This window comes from Felis catus, chromosome C1 (genome assembly GCF_018350175.1).
Source record: "Felis catus isolate Fca126 chromosome C1, F.catus_Fca126_mat1.0, whole genome shotgun sequence".
Classification (NCBI taxonomy): domain Eukaryota; kingdom Metazoa; phylum Chordata; class Mammalia; order Carnivora; family Felidae; genus Felis; species Felis catus.
In genome coordinates, this window is record NC_058375.1 from 29,020,091 (window position 1) to 29,045,860 (window position 25,770).

The 25,770-nt window shown below is 56.6% G+C and overlaps 1 protein-coding gene across 4 annotated transcripts; it reads right to left on the reverse strand.

The window, feature by feature from the left end:
* Positions 1-3,072: 3,072 nt before the first annotated feature.
* Positions 3,073-25,289, reverse strand: RSPO1 (R-spondin 1). Of its 4 annotated transcripts, none has more exons than XM_019836673.3 (6): positions 25,075-25,289; positions 15,637-16,019; positions 7,208-7,399; positions 5,042-5,191; positions 4,567-4,755; positions 3,073-3,853 (listed from the first exon to the last, which is right to left on the reverse strand). In XM_019836673.3, exons 2-6 carry the CDS (start codon positions 15,728-15,730, stop codon positions 3,687-3,689), a joined length of 792 nt encoding a protein of 263 aa, XP_019692232.1. In that variant the 5' UTR covers positions 15,731-16,019; positions 25,075-25,289; the 3' UTR covers positions 3,073-3,686. The 4 variants fall into 4 exon arrangements, with proteins under 4 accessions (XP_019692232.1, XP_023114260.1, XP_003989918.1 ...); XM_023258492.2 differs by lacking the exon at positions 25,075-25,289 and adding an exon at positions 20,311-20,620; XM_003989869.6 differs by lacking the exon at positions 25,075-25,289 and adding an exon at positions 16,896-17,029.
* Positions 25,290-25,770: the final 481 nt, after the last annotated feature.

Genomic DNA, 25,770 nt, shown 5'->3' on the forward strand with positions numbered 1-25,770 from the left:
CGCGCTGAAGGCAACGCGCATGCCCGTGAGTTAACATGCACGTGAATTACTCGGGGCTCTACGGCAGATTCAGGGTCTCTAGGTGTGGGAGGGGCGTGAGATTCCGCGTTTCTAACAAGCTCCGAGGCTGCTGATCCATGGCGACGCTTTGCATATTGGGGACCCAGGGGATCTGGGAGATCAGGACCAATCAGAGCCAGAGGCAGCCAAGACGTGGCGGGGCTGAGGGTTGGTGCCCAGAAGGGAGACAGAAGAACAGAGAGAAACAACGGTGTGCACTACTAGAATCGGGCTGAGGTGGGAACAGAGAAAGATAGGGGGCCAAAAAGAGGGAAAGAGGAGGACTGTCAGAGAAACAGGGAGGGGCAGGGGCAGAGGCAGAGAGACCAAAACCGGAGATGGATCCCACAGGGTGTCAGGTGCACGCACCTGAGATTCCCCCACCTTCCAGACCTCTAGCCTTTCCTCCCCTGCACACACCTCTCCTGACTGTTGAGCTGGCTCTCCGCCAGGGGTCTCCCACTACTCATTTCCCCTTTGCTCTCCTGTGGATTCGACCTCTTTCTCAACTGGACACTTCCCAGTGGGTTTTAAACATGTTCAAGTCTTTCCCACCTTTAAAAAAAAAAAAAAAAAAAAAGGACTCTCTCCACCCCCATCTCTCCTTCCAGCCCCTGTCCTGCTTCTCCCCTTTTCTGGGCTAAACTTCCTGGAGGAACCGTCTCTACCGATTTCTGCCCCCATGACCCCTCCAAATGGCGCTCGCTGAGGTGACTATTGGCACATGTGTTGTAAGTCTGACGGTTGATTTCCAGTCCTCCTTTACGTGGCCGCTGAGCACGTTAGGTCCCCGTGATCTCTCTCCTGCTCACTGGCTCCCTGGATCCTTCTCATCTGCTTCTGCTGTGCGTCCTTCGAGATTGATTCCCCACTGTCTGATCTTTGTGAGGGCCACACCGCTGAGTCCTGAGCGCGCTCCTCCCCCGGCTCTCTTTCTATTCGACCTCTTCCAAACCCACAGCCTCAATTATCTGCTCTATACTAGTTTATGCTCCAGCTCGGACTTGCCCCGGACACGCTAGACCTGCATCTGCATTTACACACCATCTACTCGCCATGGTCACCGGGATGTCTCAGAGGCACCTGACATTCACCACGGTCCAAACCCTCTCCTCCCAAACTGGTCTTCCTCATGGGTTCCCCGTCTCACCTGTGAGTGTTCCAGACAGAAATGGGAACTTCGTCCTTGAAGCCTCCTCTCCCTTTCGTCTCTCTTCCACATCCAGTTTATCACCGAACTCTGCCAGCTTTATTCTCCAAATGCCTTTTGACTTTATCCACATGTCTCCCTTTCCTCTAGTCCGTGTCTCCAACACCTCTCACCTGGATGACAGCAATAGGCCCCTAGGCAGCTTCCCTCCAATCTGTCTTGTACACAACAGCCTCCAGGATCTTTGCAAAATGCAAATCTGGGCATGTTGGCCTGCTGCTTAAAATCCTTTAGCAGCTTCCCCTGGCTCTCAGAATAAAGACCCAACTCTGGGAGATCTTTCTGGAATCCTCTCACCTCACTTGCCCTCCAGGCCTTCCAGCTACATTGGCTTTTTTTTTTTTTTAGTCCCTTGAACACCACGCTCCTTTCTGCCACAGGACATTTGCATGTACAGTGCCCCCTATACATAATTCTGCTGTCCAACACAGTAGCATGTAGCTAGTGAGCCCTCGAAACATGGCTGGTACAACTGAAGACCTGAATCGTTACTGTCATCTAATTTTAATTATTAAATTTAAAATTTAAAACCTATTCAATAGCTGGAAAACCGTTAACTACTCCTGAACCAGGAATTCAGTATGCGAATCTACTTTTCAATTTTTCTGAAATCTAAATACAAATCAAGTATTTCCGGTGAGAATTCCGTGTCCAAATTAAGATATGCTGTGCAGTGTAAACATACACAGAGTGGTGAAGACTTAGTTTGAAAAAGAAAATGTAAAAGATGTTGTTAATCATTATTATGCTGATTACATGTTAAAGAGGTAACATTTTAGCATCTATTTGGTTAAATAAAAGACATGATTAAGATTAACTTCGCCTGTTTCTTTTTACTCGTTAAGCGTGGTCACTAGAAAACTTTTTAATGACATCAGTGGCTCATATGATATTTCTATCGTACAGCACTGGTCTACAACGCCATTCCTTCTCTGTCTTAACTCCCACTCACCCTTCAGAGCTTGACTCAAATACCACCTTCTCTGAAAAGCTTCCCTGAGATAAAGCCTTATTTCGATTCACCTTAATTCACTTTCATAGCTATGTGTACGTGCCAGGGGTTGCCTGGCTTCAACTCCACCCATTTGTGATTACACACTTATCGGAAGGATCCCTTGGTCCGTGACTGTCACCCCTCCCAACCTCTACTTCTATGAGGGCAAGGTCCCTGCCTGGCTCCCCCTGGAAACCAAACACTGAGTCCGGGGCCCGGGGCCCACTAGGCTGACAGTGGACACTTGGGGATGCCACAAGAGGTCATTCTATCCACCGTTCTGTCTTTGGGATCCAAGGGTTTCCAACCATCCCAGAGAACCTGGGCATCCCTGCCCCCTAGGGTGCCACTAACCCCCCCAGGATGCAGCTTCTACCTCTCCCAGATGGCAAGTCTTCCTGCACGGCCGACCAGAACCCTTCCCGCGGCCAGGTGGCCAGGACCTTGGTTCCGTCCGCAGAGGTAATCAGAGCAGTACTTCTTAAACTTGAATGTGCACGCCAGGGACCTGGAACCTTGTCACACCGCAGATTCTAGTTCGTCAGGTCTGGGATGTGACCCGAGACTCCCACTTCTAACGGGCCGCCCGGTGACGATGTTGATGCCGGTCCGCAGACCACACTCTGAGTAATAAGGATGTAGAGAAGCTGGTTATCACCCTCAGAGTATCCCCAAAGTTTTCTTCCTGCTCTGGACCCTCCGTCCAGAAGGCCATTAGGGGATCTCTTCAAAACTCAGCCCTGTTCCTTCCTGCTCCCGTGTACCCCACCAACCCCTGGACCCTGCAAAGGAACGTGCTGCCTGTGGCTACTGTTGTCATTTGGTTTTGTTTTTAATTTGAAATAAACTTTTAAGCAGTTTTCAGAGTCGGGGCAGCCCTGACACGGATCATGGGTGTGTAACAATACTCTCCAATGATAAACTCACACAGCTGGAGATGCTGAACAGGCCTTGAGCTTTGGTTCCTGTCTGCTACCCTGGACTGATCCTAACAGCTCCTCCAGAAGGCTCCACTCTGTTTGGGCTTGCACGCGGGGAAATGGTCTCTCTGACATGTCCCTTGGGAGCATCGCAAACCAAGTCTGTGACGCTGGGCCCTCTGCCAGGCAGAGGTGACCCCTCCACCTCCCCACCCTGTTCACACGGTGACGTCCGGGAGATAAAAGTGTCATCCGGTGGCCTCGATTGTGTGTGTGTGTGTGTGTGTGTGTGTGCGCGCGCGCGCACGGATGCACACATGTACGCTGGTTGCATGTTTGGCCATGGACCCTTGTGTGTGTGTGTGTGTGTGTGTCCGTATACGTATGGAGAGTGTGTGAACGCTGTGCCCCCAGCGCTCCAGTTCAGTAAAGCTTTCATCACACAGAGCAGCGCTGGACTCTTTCTGCACGGGCCTGGAGGCTGAAGAATGTCCCTAGGCCCCTAGGTGAGCCCTGCAGGCGTGACCGGCCCCGCTGTCCCCTGGTGCTGCGGCTGCTGCTGGCCCTTGCGTCTCCGGGAGCCGGCTCCCGCCTCCTTGCTCTCCTTCCTGCTCAGGTTCCTGTTGGCGTTCTCCCGCCGGCCCTGGCCACCTTTCCTCCTCTTCTGCCCTGCAACCCCAACAGCAGGAAGAGTCAACAAAGGATGTCCCACAGCAAGCGAGGTGGCCCTGGGCATGGCCGAGGGCTCTTGGGGGGGGTGGTGGTGAGGAAGCGGGGCGGGGGAAGCAGGGGGGCTGGAGTCGCTGCCTTTAGGCAGCTGGGGACCTCAAGGCTTCCTCTGACTGGCGGCTACTTCCGAGGACCCTGCAACATGGGCACAGAGACGGGGGTCTGGGAGCCTCTCACCCTCCACCCCTCGACGAACCAGACGCCCTCCTCATCCCTGTGACCTCCTCAGACCTTGGGCCCCAGTGGGACAAGATGTTCGGTGCAGCTCTCAGGACAAGCAGGACAGCCCCCGACTCCCCTGCCCCCAGGGCCAGCTGCCCCATCATTGCCGCCTATTGCCTGTGTGACCTTGGTCACATCACCGCACCTCTCTGGGTCTTAGCATCCCCTTCTGTGCCCCCATCTGACCTCCGAGGGTCCTTCTGGTGCCAAACCTCTGCTGGCTCCCAAGAGATGGGGAAACTGGAGGGATGTGGACACTGAAGGTCCCAGCTCCCACCACACAGAGTCCTGGGGACTGCTCTCTGCCGGGACCTGGCACCCAGAGTTGGGGTTCCCATCTGGCCCTGGGCAACAGGCAGGAGGTGGAAGCGGCCGCACCTCCGTGGCGGTCCCTGACTCCCAGCCCTGGGGAGGCCGAGGCCACAGCTCACCCTCAGGGCAGGGTGTCCTCCGTACTGTGCACCTGCGGGTCTCCTTGGTGTCGGAGCAGGCAGCGTGGTCTCCCCCGGGGGCGTGGAGCACCCTCCGTGTCCGCTCCTCAGAGCCCCTCCGGAAGCCGCACAGCCTCTTCTTCTTGGAGCACGGCCCCCACAGGGACCACTCACTCATTTCACATTGTGCTGGCAGGAAGCGAGGGAAGAGGGAGAGAAAGGGGGGGGGGAGGGTCACACCTCCTCCCCCGACCCAGAATTCTCCACGGGAGTCTCCCCCACCTGCTCTGTGCCTGGAGGCATCTTCAGTGCAGAGGGCAGAGAAACCCCACAGGGTCGTGGGTGTGTGTGTGTGGGGGGGGTAAGCTTTGCTGCACGCCCCCCCAACCCCAGGCTTGCCCTGCCCCCCATACCACCCCGCCTGCCCCTCCCCTGGGGTCCCGCACCCTCTGCCCGCAGCTCCCAGCAAACTCACCAGGACTACTGCACTCCATGGTGCTGTTGGCAGCCGCCGAGCCCTCGGGACAGGCTGGATAGCAGCGGCCCTTGTGCAGGTATAAGCTCTCCTTACACTTGGTGCAGAAGTTGTGGCTGAAGCAGGCCTCGCAGTGCTCAATCTTGCACTCTGAGGAGAGGGCCAGATGGGGGCCCTCTGATTCATCTCCCATCCCCAAAGCCCCCCCTCCGAGGCAGACCTCCCCCCCCCCCCCCCCGCCACTTCCCCGAGGGCAGGACTCTGGCCTGGAGCTGCCATGACTGTGGGAGGGAAGGCAAGGACGGGGTGGGGAGAGGAGGCCGAAGTGGCCGCTCTTCGGGTCTGCCAGGGACAGTCAGCTAACTCCACCCCAAACCCCACACCAGGCCCTGGAACCAAGGTGAGGCCCCAGACAGCTGTTTTCAGAGGAGGAGGGCAGGACACCTTGTGGGATCAGTGGGGACGAGAGAGAAGGGTCCCAGCGTGTCGTGGCACCCTAGAGGGCCACCCGGTCAGAGGGTCAGAGTCGAACGGAGGGATACAACGGTTTCCTCTCTCCGTTGCACCCACAACATCCCACGCTCTGGTTCCCCCCCTGCCCTGCGAAAGGAGTCTGCTTGGAGGGGGGCGGGGAGAGGACAGATCCCAGGGCAAATTCCTCTCCCCCTGTAAGGCCTGGTTCCAAGAACCACCCCGGCTGGACTCCTGGGTCCCTCCCCATCCCCTCCTGCCAGCTCTCCCTCCTCTGGGGAAGTGGGGGGTGGGGGGGTTACAGGGCTGAAAGTAGGCAGGGCCTTTCACAATCTCTCCCTTCCCAGATCGTGGGCGGGACTAACTTCCTCCCAGTCTCTGGCACCTGAAGCTGGGGCTGCCAGTTTCCCAGGAGCTGGCACAGCCAGGAACTCCTACCCCAAATACCCCGAGGACCAAGAGGGCAGCCCCAGGGCCCCACCTCTAGCCTCACAAGCTCCCCGCCCCACCCCACCCCACCCCACCCCACCCTTCCTCTGTGCCTCCTGGGCTCTTGGCTTTATCTCTGTTTCTTCCGCTAGCCTCCCTCCTCTCTTGCTGATTCCTCGGTTTGGTCGCAGGTGAAATACAGTAAAGACAACAGCAGGTACCACTTACAGAGCGCCAGACATCTAGGGCTTTCTATATGCCTCTGATGACAACCCTAGGGGGGGTAAAAACTACCACTCCCATTTTAAAGATGAGGATTTGAGAGGCTGCAAAATCCCGATGTTGCACAACGAGTGAGAAGCAGAGTTGAGATTAGAACCCAGGGCCGATCTCGGGGCCGTCATTTCCCCCTCCAGGCCTCACCGTTGTCATCCAAAAGAAGGACCCCTGTCACTTAGGTCCCACCTCCCTCCAAAGGCTGTTGTGAGGCTCGACTGATAGGAGGTCTGGAAATGCGTTCTAAACTCCGAGGCACTGACCAACTGGGAGGCGCACTGGCATTGGTCACCAGAGTGTGTTCCCTGCCTGTCCCCCAGGGTGCCACCGTGAGCCTGAACAGAGGTGGGCCGGGCCGTGCCTTAGAGCACGCGGAGCTGCAGCTGATAGAGCGGACCCCAGCCAGAGAGAAGACCTGGGCGGAGGCAGGGGAGGCTTGAATTTCCCCGCAGTCAGGGAAGCCCGGGGCGGGGGTTCAAGCAGAAGTGTCCTGGGAAAGGACATACGTCTCAGAAGCACCTGGCTTTCTGGCTGTGGTGTGGAGGGAGGGTGGGGGTGGAGGACAGATAAACAAGCTCCTGCAATATTCCAGAGGAGACGTGCCAGGAGCCTGGGCGAGACCATGGCAGTGAGGATGGAGGGAGAGGGGAGGCGGCGGGCACCGTGTGGTTATGGGATGGACCGGAGGCGTCACAGCGAGAGGCCGAGAGGCCGGCTCTCCAGTCGGTGGTGTGAGTGGCTCAGGACCCTGCGGGAGTGCAGGTGGGTGCACGTCTGGAGGCAGGAGATGTGGTTCTGAGGTGGACCCCCTGAGCCAGAGAGGAGACTGGACCCTCTGGGATGTCTGGCTGGCAGCTGGATACTTGAATCAGGAGCCTCATCCCTGCCCCCCACCCCTCGGTGTCCCCTCTACTCCTCCTGCCGGCCGCCAACGGTCCGAAGCACCCTCCCCCGGGGGCCAGAGCCTTCTCCAGCCCTCCCCACACTCACTGATGCACTTGTTCATGTCGGGGTTGCGGGCGTCGAAGTAGCCAGGAGGGCAGGAGGGCAAGCACACGCCCACCTGGCGGATGTCGTTCCTCTCCAGCAGGATGAACAGCTTGGGCGAGCACTTGAGGCAGCCGTTGACTTCCGAGCAGAGCTCACAACCTTTGGCACAGGCCTGGCTCCCCTCGGCACTGACTGCAAGGGTGGGACAGGGGGAAGGAGGGGCTGTAGGCGAGGCCACCGTCTTTCCCAGGCCCCCACACGGTCGGGAAGTGAGTAGATTGGGGCTGCTTCCCGCGCAATGACCGTGCTTCTCAGGAGGCACACGCCAGGATGGCACCTCTTTAAGACGGTTTCGTGGGGGCGCCTGGGTGGCTCAGTCGGGTAAGCGTCCGACTTCGGCTCAGGTCATGAGCTCACGGGTCGTGGGTTCGAGCCCCACGTCGGGCTCTGTGCTGACAGCTCAGGGCTTCCGACTCTGTGTCTCCCCCTCTCTCCGCCCCTCCCCCGCTCACGCTCTGTCTCTCTCTTTCTCGAAAATGAATAAACATTTTAAGACTGCTTTGTAAACCTCCCCAGCGTCATCTCTCAAGGGAACTAGCACAGATGCCTGAAGCAAGCGCCCTCGTCCACCCTAAGTGTCTCTCTAGCTCCAGGCACAACACAGGCTCGCTCTCCGGGCTTGCTCTACCCTTCCGGGAGAAGCTTCCCAGAACCTACCCCTGCCCTCCCCAGAGGACGCAAGGTTCAGCCTCAGGTACGAAGGCTCAGGTATGGAAGGCGGGTATTTTTTAGCCTTGAGAAAGGTTTAAGGTCAAGAAGGACAATGGGTTAAGCCATCTGAGCAAAGGATCATCTGGTCAGAGACAGGAAAACAACTAGAATAACTATGTCCAGAACAGTGGCCTCAACCAGAGACGATTTTGCTCCCCAGGGGATATGTAGCAACGTCTAGGGACCTGTCACACCGGGGAGGGGCGTTGTTACCGGTATGGAGAGAGGCCAGGGATGCCACGAAACATCCTATAATGCACGGGGTGGCCCCCGCAAGAAATTGTCTGGTTCAAAATGGCACTGATGCTGAGGTTGAGAAACCCTGGCCATCCTTTGAGGCGGTGTGATCTCCAGCCCCCGCACGGGGTCTCAAACCTTCGATGTCATTCCTTTATGGACTTGTTTAACCAACACTCCCCGAGCCCCTCCCAAGTACCCTGTGCAGTGTGAGCGCCAGGGGCCTGGACACGAGGTCGCCTGACCCTCCAAACTGATCTTTCGGTGGTGCCGACAGACCTGCAGACGGGCAAATGCTGACAGCCGCAGGCCTGGCGATAGTGAACCCAAAAAGAAGAGAGGGAAGGAGTCACAAAGGAGGCGCCATTTGGGCCGACTCTTGAAGAATCCGTAGAGATTTGTCCATTAGGAAGTAGAGATCACGGCCCTCTAGGAACAGGACCACAGAGGTGTAAAACAGCCAGCGGAATTGCAGATAATTTGGGGTGCAGGAGGGGTAGGGAGGGGGATGGCGAAAGATAAGAGCTTTCGATATCACGGTAAGGAATTTGAACTTGATCCTGCCAGGCAGCGTTTCCCAAAGAGCATTCCTGGGACCATGTTCTCCCCTAGATGTTCGTCAAAGGCTGTGGAGAAAAGGCCACTACGTCAGGTAAGACTGAGAACCGCTGGGTCCCATAGGTCTAAACAGGATTCTTTACCGTAGGGCGTCTTCAACCCTTTTATTCAACCTGTGCAGTGGCTCCCTAGGAGGGGGACAGAGGAAACTTTGTTTCCCAAACATTTTGGCCACAGAACCCTTGTTTTGCAGAGTTTTTCCTGGGACATTTCTCCGAGCTGATTAGACAGGAGGAAGCTATTGGCAAGGTGCAGGACCCGGGCTGATTTGTACGTTGCAAGGTTCCTCTGGCAGCGTGGGTGGAGACCAGAGACTGAAGGGCCATTTGGAAGGAAGTGGACCAGATCATCCAGGTGAGGAAGATGAGAATGTCTGAAAGAAAATTCTGCCCAGTTGGAGATGGACAGAAACAGATTTGAGAGAAGCTTAGGGACTATAACCGGTGGGCGGAAGTGACCAACAGGGGGGAGGAGTCTGGGGTGAGCGCTAGGGTAGGTGGCAGAACAGTGTGGCTGGTCAGTAAAGGAGGCTCACTCCATGGGAAGGCAAGCAGGTGGAGAAGGGGACAGGGAGAGAGGTTATGAGCCACTTAGGACCCAGCCTGCAGCGAGGGGCTAGAGACACGGGCTGCAGACGGAGGGCCGGGAGGATCAGAACAGACGGCGGGACCACTGCCACTACACGCAGCATAGTGGACCCCCAGCTCAGGCTTCCGAGTCACCTAGAGCTGGAGCCAAGTCCCCAGCCTGTGACCTGGGGCGAAACACAGTGTCTAGTGTGCCTCCCTTGCCACCACCGGAGAGGGACGTGAGGATGTCCACTCTGGAGGGCTGCTGGGAGGAGTGATCCCTGATTTCAGAACAGGAGAATGAGTTGGAGTTAAGAAGGCGAGCAGAAGAATCGAAAAAGACCATGACGAACACAACCATGTAACAACGCGGTAACCACGGCAACGGCTGCTAACTACCAAGCGTCCAGAACTGAATCTGTCCTCAGAGGTCATCGAGTGTTCACTCACTTAACTCGCACAATCCATGAAGCAGGTGCTGTTATTACGTTATCATCCTCATTTTTACGGGGGAGGACCTGGAGAAGTGACGGGACTTGGCCAAGGCTTCGCGGCCCACACGTGCTCCAGGCAGAGGGAACGAAGTTTAGGAAGGCCAAGGGCAGGACCACGCCGGGTGACGTGGGGACCAGAAGTAGAGGTCGATTGTTGTTGTTTTTTTTTAAGTATAGAATTTAGTTGCATAGAGTCAGTGTTAATCGACCAGTGCACTTAACAATTAATATTGTTCTTGGTTTAGTTCTTCTAAGAGCAAAATTACTCACATGTTGCACTGGCGTTACGCGGGAGCCCTGGGGACTACTTTTCCACTTTGAGTCTTTATTCGGCTGTGTTACAAATTAATAAGGTACTGCAGATTTTAGGTACTGCTTCTACCCCCAAGACATTACCTCCTCTATTATGCAAGATTCTTACTGAATACATTGTTGAAATGAATGTTCCCTCTATTCTTGCCTGGGTTTCTTTTTTGTTGTTGTTTAATTTTTTAATGTTTATTTATTTTTGAGAAAGAGAGAGACAGAGCATGAGCGGGGGAGGGGCAGAGAGCGAGGGAGACACAGAATCCGAAGCAGGCTCCAGGCTCTGAGCTGTCGGCACAGAGCCTGACGCAGGGCTTGAACTTGTGAACCACGAGATTATGACCTGAGCCGAAGTCGGGAGTCTTAACCAACTGAGCCACCCAGGCACCCCATCTTGCCTGGGTTTCAATAATTGAACTGATCCAGGTGTCCCATTTGCCGGCCACTATAGCTATGTCCCCATGCTCATTCATTCCGTCCTTGTCACTTCTGTTAAGGACAGATTTGCAAAAGGCCCCTCAGAATACTGCGATCCTCCTCGCATTCAACCAACAACAAACCTCTGTGTGCATTTCTCTTCGGATCTCTCAATGACACAGCAAGAGAAAGCGTGGAGCACTCGGGGTCTGAAATCAGCATGGTGGGGGGGGGTGGACCACGGAGGGAGGAGTAAGACAGAAAGCTGGAGAGGGAAGCAGGCCCAGATGAGGAAGGGTCTTAAACCTGTACGCAGGAGTTTGGACACTGCCCTACAGGCAGTGAGGAATTACTGGGGGCTTTGAAATCGGAGACGTGGTCAGGATCACTGTGTGGTATGGAGAAAGGGTTGCGGGGACGGCAGTCTGGAGGCAGGAAGACTCCTCAGCTCGAAGAGACACAGATGAACCAAGAAGATGCAAAGGAGCAGACATAGGTAAGATATTCAGGTGGGAGAAGCAACCACACCAGGTGATGGGCTGGACGTGGGGCCGAGAGGCTGGGGAGAGTGCAAGCCGAGGGTGACTCCCAGGTGTCGGGCTTGCGTGACAGGGTGGCTGTTGGCCCTTCACCGAGAGAGGGACCGCAGGAAGAGGAGCAGGTTTGGGTGGGGGAGATGATGCATAGTCGGGTTTTGGATGGGTTGAGGTTGTGGTTCCTGTGGGGCATCCGGGGGAAGGTGTCTATGAGGGAGTCGAGCCCGTAGCTCTGGAGCTCGAGAGAAAAAAACACCTTGGCTGGAGACCTCGATGTGGAGTCCTTGGCACGAAAACAGTCCCGAAGGCATGGGGGCCCATGAGGCAGCGGACGGTGGGCACAGAGGGTGAGAGGAGGAATTAGGAAGTTAAGGGAGGGACAGAAGAAAGAAGGGCGGCTAGGAGGCTGCGAAGGGGCAACCGGACAGGTAGGGACCTAACTCAGTGGAAGCCAAGAGGAGAGCACCCTGGGCAGGACCCGGGCTGCTGAGGTGTCAGATAACGAGGCAGCAGAGGACAGGGGTTGGCGCCCCTGGTGGGGGCGAGGGCAGAGGGCAGCGGTCGAGGAGCAGAGGAAGGAGAGCCATCTCCTTCGAGAAATCAGCTGCGGGGCGGGGAAGAGAACCCGGGGATCTGTCCGTGGAAGCCGTGGGCATCCGTGGTTCCACCGTGGAAGTAGAGGCATTCCCGGGCAGAGGCTGAGCAGCCTGGCCGCACTTGCTTCACAGGCCAGCAGAGGAGGAGGGGCTCAGAGAGAAGCTGGGAAGTTCAACGAGGAAAGGGAAGCTGGCCAAGAAGGATAGGAACCCAACGCTATTCTCGGCTTAGTGAGACAAATGCACGGGCAGTGGGGCAATGGACAGCCATAGGGAGGGGGGTCTGTGTAGGGGAGAGGGGGGTCCACGGAAGACGGTGGGTGTTGGGGGGCGCGTAATGATTCAAAGGGAAAAACCGAGGCTCGTTCATTCCACAGACGTTTATGGCACACCTAACACGTGCCCAGAAGTGCTAGGAGCTTGGGGACCTGGAGATATAAACAAAGGCCCACCCAGGGATGCGGCAGGCAGGGCTGGCTAGCACCGTGTAAGTGGATGAGTAATGAAAGGCACTCCCTTACCCAGCCGGCTAGGTGAAGAGGGTGTGCCAGACAGGAGGAACGGCCTGTGCAAAGGCTCTGAGGCACCGAACATCCTAGTGCATTCACAGAATGGAACATAGGGCTTTTTCCTATTGGCAGGGAAGGTGACCGCAGAAGGGCATGGCCAGATTCACCATACGAAAGGACCCTTTGCCTACGATGGAGGGAGGCATAGGGGGGAGGCAGCCTTGGAGGGCCGCAGCCTGGCTGAGGAGGCTGGGTGGGCTGGATGAAGTGGAGGGCACTCGGAGTAGGGATGGAGCCTGCTTCCCAACCTCTTCACAAAACCCTCTCCCACGGCTCTGCCTGCCCTCCCCCAAGTCCTCAGTGAAGCCAGCTTCCCCAGGCCAGGAAGGCAAGGCTGTGCCCTCCCCCCGCCATTCCCCTGCGGCCTGTGTGGCTCTTTCATCCTTGTGTAAAACCCCTGCAAGTTGATATTCCTAAAGCCAAAACACCCCTGCCCAACATCCCTCAATGGCTCCCTATTACCAGCAGAATTGAGACCCATCTGGCCTTATTAATTTCTCCACCTGGCCTGGAATGCGTCCCTGAATTGATCCTACCCTCCTCACTTCTCAACACTACCCCTCAGCCATCCACAACTATTTTTTTTGGGGGGGGGGGGTCTGGCCACATCACACTATTTCACACCTGCGTGTCTTTGCTCAAATCGGTCCTTCTTCCTGGAACATTCTCTGCCACTTCCTGAGCCTGAGTAACTCTTTCAAGCCTCAGAACGAAAGTCGTCTCCTCCGGGAAGTCTCCCCTGATCTCACTTCCCCAACAAAGTCTGGATGGGGTTGGATGGGGGAGTCAGGGTTCAGTGAAGGAATGGGGGCTTCATGGGAGCAGGACTAAGCAAGGGGCCCAGGAATCAGTTAGGAGAAGGGTCTCAGTAAGGGGAAGGAGCCCTCAATGCCAGGAGTAGTGAGAACATGAGGGCAGGGTGAGGGGCACAAAGTCCAGGTGGGAAGGCATTCCGGAGAGGGCGAGAAGACAAGAGGCGGAGTGAGTGAAGACGGGATTCAGGGAGGGGATGCGTCCTCAGCAAACAGGAGAGGAGGAAGTCGATCTGCCAGGGTTCGTAACTCACAACTGAAGAGCACTTTGCTCAGTTTCTCCCCCTCCAGGCAGGGAGACCATCAGACATGCGACCAGCCATTTCTGGACCCAAAACTGGTGTGTGCCTCCAGATCAGAGCCGCATGGGGTGGCTTCTAACAGCCCTACTGACACGCAGTTACAGATGATGGCAGAGTCGACAGACCAGAGGCTCACAGCACAGCCAGCCAGCCTCCTCTGCCGTCCAGTGGTTAGGAGGCCAGGGTAGCCACACACCACATCTTGGGCCTCTTTCTTCCCTCCCCTCAACCCTGAAAACCCGAGCGCAAGATGGCCCACACGTTGTTTATATAACAGTGACGTGCATCCCAAAGTCTATACAGAGCTTGGTGTTTTACAAAGAGCTCACGACACATAAATAGATATGAATAAAATCTCACGTAGACTAGGGGCGCCTGGGTGGCTCAGTCAGTTGAGCGTCTGACCTCGGCTCAGGTCACGATCTCACAGTTTGTGAGTTCGAGCCCCGCGTCGGGCTGTGTGCTGACAGCTCGGAGCCTGGACTCTGCTTGGGATTCCGTGTCTCCGTCTCTCTCTGCCCTGCCCCCACTCACGCTTTCTCTCTCTCTCAGAAATAAATAAACATTAAAAAAAAAAAAAAAGTAGACCCATCCAAATTGCTGCATTTGATGGCCCTTTGCAGGGACCGAGCCCTTTCTGCAGGCTCAGGCCAGTGCTTTTTATTCACTTATTTTTTTTCTGTACAAAAGTCTTGAACCCAGCTCTTCGACCCCTGGCTGAGGGAGGTGGGGGATGCGTGGCTCTGCTTGTGAGCGGGAAGCGTGACCGCCAGTGTGCGTCGCGGGAGCACGAGTCGTCCCTCCCTCCCGTTTGCTCTCTCTCTCTCTCTCTCTCTCTCTCTCCCATCTTGGAAACAGAGGAGACTGGTTATGAACCGCTAAACCGCATCTGGCCCATGGAGTCCAAAACGCTGGCCGCAACAGAAAGGAAGGGAGGAAAATCAAGGCCTCGCTGCTGATTAAACCTAACCGTCTCTAATTGTTTGTTAAGCTGGGGATTTTCAGCTTCACCAATTCTCTGAGCTTCTCTCCCTGGGCTGGGTTCTGGCCTTGGCCGCTCCCGCAGAGGCCCGACAAATCTCCACTGCCTTTCCACCTTTACTCGTGGGCCTCCGTCTGGTTGTGCCACACTTCTGTGGAGCCTCCGGCCTGGGGGCGTGGCATCTTTTATGAGGGACAGGCCTTGGGGTCTGTAACATCGGCCTCCTCCTTCTCCCTGGCACGGTCCCATACACACAGTGGCCACTCCCACTACATACTGGGCAGGTACGGGTCCCCCATTGCTGGAGCCAGGCTGAGGCCCGAGGGCTCTCAGGGCTACCCAGTCAGTCGCGATTTCCATCAAGCTCTGTTTTTAGGAAGACTGGGCTCACAGGAACTAATTATGTTCCAATACCGACCCTGTGTCTTTAGGCCTATTATCTCCTCCCGTGTCCTAGCCTCGGTTTCCCCATCTGTACAATAATAGAATTCAGTTCGGTTTAGTTTTTAAACTGGGAGGACCCTTCTTTCCAGTGACATCTTACGTGGAATCTTACCGAAAGCAGGGAAGAGTGAGGCACTCTGGTTGGGTGGGCAGCGGGCCAGACGCCTTCCCACTGCCTCCCTTTCAGCCCCCCGTGCGGCTCCCTGAATCCCACCGGGCGGAGTTAAAAACCACGGGAGTGGATAGTCTCACGAGCCTCTGTGCTCCACTGTCTCTGCCCGGTGATCTGGGCAGGGAAAGCCGTTGCCCAAGCTGAGCAGAGTTCCTGACCCCAAGGGGTTGAGGGCTGCACTCCAGCCAAGACTCAAAGAAAAGAGCCCTGAACGCCTGTCGGTGAGGAGAGGACCATGAACCCCAGGCCACAGCGGTAGGGGACACATCTCCATGGATACCACACAAAGCTGGTGTTATGTCAAAGGGGCATAATCCACAAACTGGATCCTCACAAGAGAGAGGTTAATCTAGAAAGCAGAGTCTACAAAGGGGAAAACAGACAACGTGGGTAATCTGCAGAGTGGGTAATCTTCCCCAGATCAATCCACAAGCTGGATAATCCACAAGCAGGATAATCTACTGAGGAAAGTACGAAGTGGCGATAGACAAGTAGAATCTGCAGTGGTCATCAGAGAAGGAAACCACCGATGGCCCTCTAGTCCCCAGGCGGCCCCCGCCCGCTCCCAAGGCCAGCGGTGGTCCGGCCCCGCTCCATTACTCACTCCGCCTCTGCCTCTTCCCCTTGATCCCCCGGCTGCCGGCAGCGAGATGCATCCAGCTCAGAAACAGGGCCACCACACACAGCCCAAGCCGCATAGTCACTCGCCAACTCCAGGCCCCTGGTAGGAGGGGTGGTCTCTGGGGAGGGGGGGCGGACAGTGCAGGGCTCTTGCTAACGCCTGCGGGGTTGGGTCAGCAGCAGGAGGCCCAGGCCTGGGCCGTATCCCAAATCCACCATAATCTCAGCTGGGGACAGAGAGGGTGTGGGGAGGCAACTTCTTCATCAGCCCATAGGGAGGTCCAGAGAGCGTTCCTCAAAGGCACCTTGGGGTGTCACGTGGGAGAACTCTCTGTCACTTCAGCAGGGACGCCTCCAAAAACCAACCTGGTAGGGGAGGAGAAAGAAAGGTTAATTCTGGGGAACCACGCGGTCCCCCCCAGTTTATACCTCCTACCCTCCCCTGTGGCTCTCCTTAGCCAGGAGACTGTGAGAACTCAGAATGGTTGAATGTTACAAGCTACCCACCCGGCACCCCTGTAGAAGGAATCTGCCCCTTCTCCCAGGAAGTTTGCAGAGTCCCCTAACCTGGGACTGGAGCCGGCTACCCAAGCAGCTGGAATATGGTAGACAGATCAAATCTGTGGATCACTGGGAACTAGCTGGCCCCACCCCTGCCCAATGTTGGCCGGGCTCTAACTGGAAGTCCTTCTTTAGGTCTATCCTACAGACGTCATGCTGCAGCAATCGCCTCTCTCTAGAAGAGGAGCTCTCTCTGTCCTTCTGTAAGGGACCCCTCAGCCCTCTCTTCCCAGTGCTGAGTCACCCCTGTGCCTTTCACCTGTGGGGCTAGAGCAGTGGCCCCCGACAAGCTGGCAGACTCTGCGTGGCCCTCTGGGCTTGGCGGGAGAAAAGGAAGTAAGGCTTCCCCCGGCCACAGAAACTCTGACACAGCAGGCCCTGCGGGCCTGGCCTTTGTGAGAGGATAAAAGAGGCAGCGATGCCCGCCCTGGCCAGAGACACAGAGAATGGGGATAATCCCCCAGCCCAGCGAGAGCCAGGTCTCTGGACCCGCTGGCCGGGTGATGGGGGCAGGGGGAGCTGGTCCCTCCCCAGTGAAATGTGTCTGGAGCCCGACCGGGGAGTCCGAGGCCGAAAACCCCGCTTCACGCTCAGGATCGCACGCTCCCACACATTCTCCCAGCAGAGAGGTCTGCCCGAGCACTGCCCTGAACACTTTGGTGCGGACCCACCCACGCTCACCCAGGGATAGAAGGAAACAGCGAGCCTTCAGGAAGCTTTGGAGATGCCAGGGAAGCACTGCCCTCCCGTCTGCTGGTTGGATGCCTCTGAACGAGTCACTGAGCCTCCCTGAACCTCAGTTTCCTCATCTATAGAATGGGGACAAAGATGCCTATTTCACAGGCTTGCTCTGAGAGTTGGCTGAGTTTTTGGCTTACGAATGAGAAATCTGAAATGCTAGAGTGGCAGTGCCCCGCCCACCCCATCCCGGTCCCTTTCCCCTTCGCCTCTCAGGGAGGCCCCAGTGAGCCCACCTGCATGGGAGATAAATCATTATCCCACGAGGGAGTTCAGCACCTCCCTCCTCGGCCTCTCCCGCCCGGCTTTGAAGGCCAGTCACACTCAAGTGGTTAAGCTGCCCGGAGAAGTGTTTACACGAGGCTGACGGGTCCCACCTGGCGCTGCGGCCGGAGCCAGGGGAGACGCCCCCAGCCACCCCCAAATGCCAGCCCCTACATGCCCCTCCAGTACTCCCTGCGTGAACTGCCAGAGCCTCCCATGCTCCCCAGCCCCCACCACACACTTCCATCGCCTACAAATCACCGTCATCCGGCTGAGCTTATCGAACTGGGGTCTTCAGCCAGAGGTTGGCCCGCAGAACATACGATGGTTAAGGGCGGAAGTCAGATCACCGTATTGGCCACGCTATGTGTTAGCGGTTACCGCAGGTGGGACTGGGCGGTCGCCTCAGTGTCCTTATCTGCAAGAGGGTGGTTGTTTTTCATGGCTTAAACGAGTTAATGCACGCCGCTGCTCAGAACGGCTCGCTCAGAGCTGTTGTATTTTCTGTGACCAAGAAGACAATTTTGTGTCGACGCGCCAATGGTCATCTAAAGAGCGAGACGGGCGTTTCATTTTGTTTTGGTATCATCTGGATCCCAACCACGATGCTGAGCGCTGTTACGCAATCTCCGTTTTTGGATCTTTATGGTCAGTTGCCTTGGCCCCAATGCGATCACTCAGCATGGCAGGGTTAACTTTTAATTGAGGCATGTGTGGAAGTGAGGTCCTGGGACCCCTGGCAGATACACGCTCGGGGTGCCGTGGGTCCTCACACCGGACAAACACTGCAGGAGAAGGCCACGCAGATCAACTGGTGTTAAATCCTGGGTCTCACTCTGCGATCAGTATCGATGGGGTCCTACGAGCAGGAAAGGTCTCCTATGCAGGAAAGGTCTCCTATGCATCTCCTGTGTCTGCCTGGCTCGGTGCCTGGCACATCAGGCTTGGTGCTCGGCAAAGGTCAGCTCCCTTCCTTGCCCTGCCTCTACTTTCCTTCTATTCCCTTCAATCCTCCCCGCCCCCACCCCCCACCCCCACTCTGGCTTAGCTTTCAGCCTGGCAATTGCCATGCTCACCCTGGCCCTCTCCCACCTGAATCACTATGGAACCACGATCTCAGCTGGAAAACGGGCAGGACGATCCACATCGGAATTTCACTGGAGCAAATGACACTGGCCTCCCTCACCTATCACTGGATGGGAAAAAGTTCAAGCACTTTCAGTTGATTGATTGTCCGTGGGCAGAAATAATGGTTTCATATGGTCAGACCTTCTGATGTTTTTAAAAAGAGAAGCTGAAAATTCAGAATCCTATGTGAAATGCAATTTTTAAAGCTGGACAGGTCTCAGACTGAAAACACGGTGGAACCCAGCCCCAGAAGATCACAGGTGGGTGCATCCAGCTAGCTCCAGCCAGCCCCTGCCCGTCCTACCCCCTGACCCTCAAGGGCAGTGGACACACACAGACTACCCTGGATGGGCAGAGCCAGCGATGGGAACTGCTGGCAGTAATCAAGGTCTCAGGGCACCCCCGGGGGGTGGGGGGGAAAGGAAGGGCATTTTGTCTCGGCCAGGGTCAGGGTGAAAGGCTCATATTCATCAGGTACCTGCACCACCTGCCATGCGCTAGGCCCTCATTCACTGAGCACAACTCTAGGAAGGAAGTAGAATTACTCCCATTTTTTTTCTGGTCCAGACAGGTTACGGGTCTCAGGGCTACCAACCTTAGGACTGGGTGTCTGGAGGGCGAGGCAAGGGACAGGGAGCTGACCCCGGAGGGAGGTGGGGAAGGAACTGGCGGCAGAGGCAGAGCTGGGGCGGGAGACCCAGGAGAGAGGCGGTGCCCTCCCTGTTAGGTGGTCTCGCCAGAGAAGGGCACAGGCTGCGGAGGGGAACACAGCCGGGGGTGGAGCTGAGGGCGGGGACTCGGTGCCCCCATAAGGTTGGAGTCACTTTCACCTTCTCGCCTGTAACACTATCAGGATAAATTGGTACTCCGTCCGGGGCCGGATACAGACCCAAAAATGTAAACCATCCCGATAATTTCTCATTAACCCTCCCCGGGACCGGCTACGGGTGGAGAGTTTCGCGGCTGGCGGGCGGGGGCAGAAGCATTGCTGGGCGGGGGGCGGGACCAAGTACGTGCCTGCCCGACCTGTCGGGATTAGCGTGTCGGCCGGAGCCAAGCCAGGTGCTGGGGCCGCCCCCCACCCCCCAACACCGAGGGCATTGGGGAAAGGCTCCTTCACGTCCCTCCATCTGCGCCCCACGCGCGCAAATTCTTCTTCCCTCCCCACTATCCGGGAGAGGCCCAGCAGGTGCAGGGGGAGGGGAGGCGGACCTCTGGCTGTCCCCCCAAATCCAAGAGGACTCTCCAAGTCCAAGGGGCCAGTTTCACAAGAAAAGCCCTGCCCCCAAGCGCCCGCGCCCAGAATCCGTGGTTGCCCTCCTTTGAACCCCGGGCGAACACAGCCCCCACCTCTCCCCGACCAAGCAGTACCCCCGTCCCTCAGCGCCCGACCCGCGTGGGTCAGGGAGTCGCGCCACCTCGCAGGGCACTGGGGGAGGCCGTGCTAGCTGCCTGCCACGTCGGACCCGGACCCGGGCTGCGGGACTGGGGTGGGGGGGGAACCGGGGGGCCATGGGATTCAGAGGGATCCGAGGCGATGACACCAGGGGATCGAGAACTTCTGGCTTGGGGAGGAGGGGTGAATAGGGCGGATGGGTTTGGGGAATCCAGAACGATCAGCTTCGGTCAGTTTCAGAGTCAGAGTCAGATGGGATGAGATTCAGAGTGAAGACGGTCACCGGGGGCTGCGGGGTTGAGGGGAACCCCGGGCAGCAACCGGGAGGGGGCTGCGCGTTGGCTTGAGGGATGACGGAGGTGGCGGGACAAGCAGGAGCGGCTCCAGGAGGTGCCCTCTCCCGCCCTCCGACCCGACAGCAGTCAGAAGTCCCCTTCCCTTCGCTGTCGCCCCCCGCCCCCACCCCCCGCACTCAGCTCGGCGGAGCCCCGACGGCACGGCCCGCGGCGCCCCGGGTCCCGGGAAAGGGGGCGCCAGGGAGAAGGACGGGGCAGCTCCGGGGGCACTCACCTCCGCGCTGCCAGCCGCGGCGGGGGCAGGCCCGGGAGGGGCGAGGGCGCGGCCGGCTCACCCGCCCGCCCGCCGCAGGACTGTCCTGGGCGCCCGGCTCGCCCGCGCTCCGCCCGCGCGTTCCCAAGTTGCTCAATCTGCGGGCGGCTCACGCCCTCCGGGGCCAGCGCCCCACCCGGCGCATCGGTCCTTTGGGGCGGCTCGGTCCGGCCCTCGCTCTCCGCAAAGCCCCACTCTGGCGGTCCGCTCCCCGCTCTCCGCCCGGCGCTGGTGCTCTCCGTCGCGCCTCCGCTCGGCCGGAGCTCCCAGCCCGGAGAGGGGCCAGTCCTCCGCTCGCACGAGGGAGGGAATCCCCCCCCCCTTTGCAGTCCCACCCCCCGAGCCGGCCCCCCTTGCCGGGATCCGCAGCAAAAAACGGACTGGAGTGCCAGGCCCGGGAGTCCGTAGCCCCCTCCCGCAAGCGCTTGCCCGCAGCTGGGGCGCTGCGCGTGGAGCGCGGGGCTGGCCGCGGCACATGTCCTCTGGGGCCTGGCGCAGACCCTCTGCCCTTGCCTCCTCCCCTCCCCACGCCCCGCACCCTGGGGATTCCACGCAGCCGCAGCACCCGCCGCAGCTCCAGGCATCGTGGGGGTCAGAACTGGGTCTGAGAGCCTCTCGAAACCTCAGTTTCCCTATCAGGAATCTAGAAAGTGACAAGGAACAGGCTCGACAGGGCCCGTGGTCCTGGCCACGCCCTCCTCCTCTCAGGGTAGAGTCTTCAGAGCATCTTCCCAGTTCAGAGGAAATGTGAGGCTGTGAGATTCTGGTAAATCCGGGCGAGGACGCCTCCACACGGACATGCTGCCGAAGAGTGGGGGTGGGGGGGGGGAATTCTGAAATAAAACCCAGAGTCAACCCCCTGCTCCATCACTTACCAGCTGTGTGGCCCTACCTAAGTGACTTAACCTCTCTGAGCCTCATCTGTTTTGAGGGTTCAGTGAAACGAAAGCTACAACAGCCTGGTGAGTGGCGGGGGAGCTGTGAATGCCTGTGGAGTGTCTTGAAGGGCTGCGGACACCCGCAGGGACCCACATGATGTTGAAGTCAAGCCTGATGAAGGGAGGGAGGGAGACTCACGTCTTGGGGCGGCAAACAGCTGTTCTCCAGCTTCATTTCAGACTGGTTAAAGGAAAATGGGCTAAAACTGTAGTTAGCAGGAGTTAAGTTAGAGCAGAAAAGCTATACTGATGGCGGGGGGGGGGGGGGGGGGAGGTTGGGGACGCGGATAGGGGTGGTGAGTAATCAAGACAGGCTGTGGGATCTCCTCAGGACGGGAGGCGGGAGCCCTAACTATTGAGACAAGGGTGCAGGGTCTTTTACAGTGACAGGGGAATAGATGGAATGACCCCTGGAGTGTCCTGGTGGCCAGGGAACAGGGATGGTGAATGGCCAAAGAATGTGGAGCAGTTGGGTCCCAAATGCCCAGTGGCTGGGCTCATTCAGCCACAGCCTTGCCAAGTTTGCAAGAGGCAAACAGCCATTTCCAAGTTGCTCCTGCCCCCACCCCCAGCTCCCTCTCAAAGCCGCTCCCCTGTCCACTCTGCCCTGAGCTTTCCCTATGTCTCACCGGCCCTTGGCTCTGCTCCGTGCCTAATCAAACAGCCCCAAATGCCGAAAACGCAGTGTTTATTTTATTTTATTTTTTTACACACTTGCATAACTCCCTGACAAGCCTCGCCAGGCGTTGGGCTTTTTGTTTGGTTTTATTTTGTTGCATTTAGGGGAAAAAAGAGAGAGAAGAGAAGGAATCACACAAACCATCCAGCCCTAGAAGATGTCTTAGGCCAGGCCGTGGGCTCGGGTTTCCTGCCTGAGGAAAAGTCTGCGGGAGTTGGGGGGCCTCACTACTAGGCTCAGGAATGAGTGAGAAAGGGAAGAAAGCCACCTGGGTCAGGGAAGATAATGAATTAGAACCATGTGACGAACATAAAGAGCATTTCTTGTGCACCTAATATATGCCAAGCCCTGTGCTTTGCATATATATTCTGTTGCCTAATTTTGCAGCCATTTGCTTTTCCTTTTTTTTTTCTTTTTCTCTTATAAATGTGAGTTCTGAGCCTCAGAAACATCAAGTAATTTGCCCAGAGACATATGACCTGTAGGTGGCCAGCCCAGTTGCCATTATGCTAAATGACTTGTAATTTTCCCCGAGGGAGCCAGGTGGTCCCGAATTTGCATATGTTGTCCATTCTTCCAAGAAATGCTTTTTTTTTCTCTCTGACCCTTTCTCTTGTTGTCTTTCAAAATGCCCTCATGAAGTTTTACCCAGCCACCTTGCACGTCAGGCTCCGGACCTTGTGTAGACCTATACATCACTCATCACTGGCCTGTGATGGTCTCTCCCACTGCACTGTGAGCCTCTTATGGGCAAAACCTGTGTCTGATTCATCCTGAGGACCCCAGCACCATGGACATACCTAACTGATGTTTGGTGAACTGAACCTCCGGACAGCTAGGATTGTGCCTTTTGTAGATCCTGCCAGCTGATTCAGATGACATCTCAGGTCATTATCATTCCTTACCCAAATCAAGATCACCCTTCTCATTAGAAGACCAAAGGTCAGTGGATCCAGGCCTGGGCTGTAGCTCCTAGAGATCAGCAAAGTTCCTTATAGTTTACATCATCCTTTACCAGGTGAGAACTGTTCTCCCAGCGGGGTTGTCACCTTACCAGTATACCTTCAGCTACAAGTAACAGAAGACCAGCTCAAAAAAGTTTAGACAGCAGGGTGGTTTATTATCTCATCTATCAAGAAGGGCAGAGGTAGGAATGATCCAGCAGCTCAGCAACCACATCGAGAATCAGATTCTTTCCTATATTCTCATTCTGTCATCCTCAGCACCACAGCTACTGCCCTCCTGATCACAAGATGGCTGCAAGAGCTCCAGGCACCACATCTTTCCCCACTAAGTCCAGCAACAAGTCCAGCAGTCTGTTTTTAAAGAGTTAACTGGCATTTTAAAATGGTTAAAATGGTATATTCTGTGTTACATATATTGACCACAATTTTCTTTAATTAAGTTAACCGGATCACATGTCCACCAGTGAACCAATTGCAGACAAGAAGGATGATGCTATCAGCTTAGACCAATCAGGACTATGTGGGGAAGAGTGTTCATGGACAAAAGCAGAACTCTGTTGCACTGAAGAAGGGACAATGGGCTTCTGGGCAGGCAACCAACAGTGACCGTGGCCATCCGTGTTACACACACACACAAAACTGACTTTGTTAATATCAATTTATCACAGACTCCCCCACAAACCTTAGTCTCCCCGACCCTGTTAATCTCTGAGATCTTGTTATTCTCTCTTTCATGGGGGCAATACAGGATAATGGTTGATCGCATTAGCCATTAGCTCGGTCAGCCCTGAGTTCAAAGCCCATTTCTACCACCAACTAGCTCAACGTCCTTGGCGCAAGTCACTTCGCCTCCCTGAGGCTCAGTCCCCTCATCTGTAAAATGGGTATAAGGACAGTATCTACACTACCCTTCTCATGGGGCTAATATAAAGTGATGGATTTATTTTATTTTATTTTTAACATTTATTCATTTTTGAGGGACAGAGTGTGAGCGGGGAGAGGGGCAGAGAGAGAGGGAGACACAGAACTCGAAGGAGGCTCCAGGCTCTGAGCTATCAGCACAGATCCTGTCGTGGGGCTCGAACTCCCAAATCCTGAGATCATGACCCGAGCTGAAGTCAGACGCTCAACCGACTGAGCCACCCAGGCGCCCCAAAAGTGACGGATTTAAAGAGCTTAGCACAGTGCTAGGAATTATAGCAAGTACTTAGTACGCGCTGGCTCTTGTAATTAGCTATGAGTTTGTCCTCTAGTGCATTAAATATTAACTGAGTGTGATTGTATCCCAGGCACCAGGCTGGTGATGGAGGGTGGAGACACGAACGTCACACTGTCGGTCTTCCCGAGGGGCTCCGGGACTAGTGGGACAGACCGATTTATAAGACAAGGAAGACTGGGAAAAGCGACAGCACAAAATAAGGGGTGATCACCACTCCTGGAGGGAGTCAGAGAAGCTTCTCCAGAGAAGCTTGAAAGACTTGTTGGCATTTTCTAGGCACATGAGATGGAAAAGGTGTTCCGGGCAGAGGGCGCGGTGCGTGTGGGGGTCCAGAGGCCTGATGCACGGTGGCGCCCTCGGAGACCTAAGGAGTTCTGCTGTGCGGAGATTTAGGACGAGAGCGAGGTGGCGGGAGGGCGGTAGACGATAATCTTCCAAGGGGGGCTTGGGTACCAGGCTAAAGAGCAGGGACTTTACCTTGAGAGCAGTGGGCCACCCCCAGCATTGACGAGGTGGGTGAGAGGCAGGTTGGGGGAGACATGGCAGGGGGTGAGGAGCCCCCGCGAGAGAGGATAAGGGGGTCATCCCAAAGAGCACAGCTCTGTTTTTCCCCTTCCCCCCTCCACATCCCTTCCAGAGGGCCAGCTGTGTCCGGGACACCAGAAACACAGCCTCCCAGGTTCTCCATCTTGTCGTAACGGAGACGGGGTTCCCCTAACGCACACCTGGGACACGCAGCTCTCACCCTGCGGGGTCCGGAAAACCATTGGCTCTCCCTCACGAGGAGTGAGGAGCCAGCCTGTGCCAGCGGCCTCCTCTCCCCCTGACCCTCCCTTCATGGCCCTCCCTCCACCGTCCTTCGAATGCCCCCAATCCTTTCGATTCCTGCTGCTCTCCCTCCCCACCCCTCCTCACCCACGTTACCTGCCACAGGCCCCGTGGTGCCTTCTTTGCTCACACAGGACTTTGACCACGGTCTCGAGGTCCTCTTCTCCACAGCAGCCTCAAGCATCACCCTGGGGACCTTCTCCACGCCGGCGCCACTGTCACCTCCTGGACCTCCCAGACGGTGCCGATATTCTCGTCCGCTTCACTGCAGGCTCCTGCTCACGTGGCCGTGCCCTCTTGGCCCCCAAACTGTTCCATCACTGACATCACAGGCTCTAAGACCCACCTCCCAGAGCCCCCAGGCCCCCCACCATAACCTCCTTCTGCTCCAGACCCCTTGCTCCCTTCCTCCTCACTCAGGTTCTTGACATATTGACGACTCAGTGATGACTTCGGTGCTGGCCTTCCCCGGGCAAACCCTCTGCCTCTTCCTGCTGAGCTCCGCAGGACAATCCCCCAGCTACCTGGGACGGGGGCTGCTGCAAATCCACAGCCAGGCTCAACTGGGCCCTCGGCCACCAGCGTTGACCCCTCAAGCCACCCGGGCCCCACCCTCGTCAAGACAGCTGAGACAGCCAGGGGACGCCTTCAATTTCCTTCTGCTAACACTAAACTCGTGATCCCTACCCAGAACCTCTTTCTCCCCAGATGCCCCCTTCTTGGTAAACAGCAGTGAACCTGATAAACAGGAAACTGGGAGTTGTTTTCATTCTCACCCCTCTCCCCTCCCAC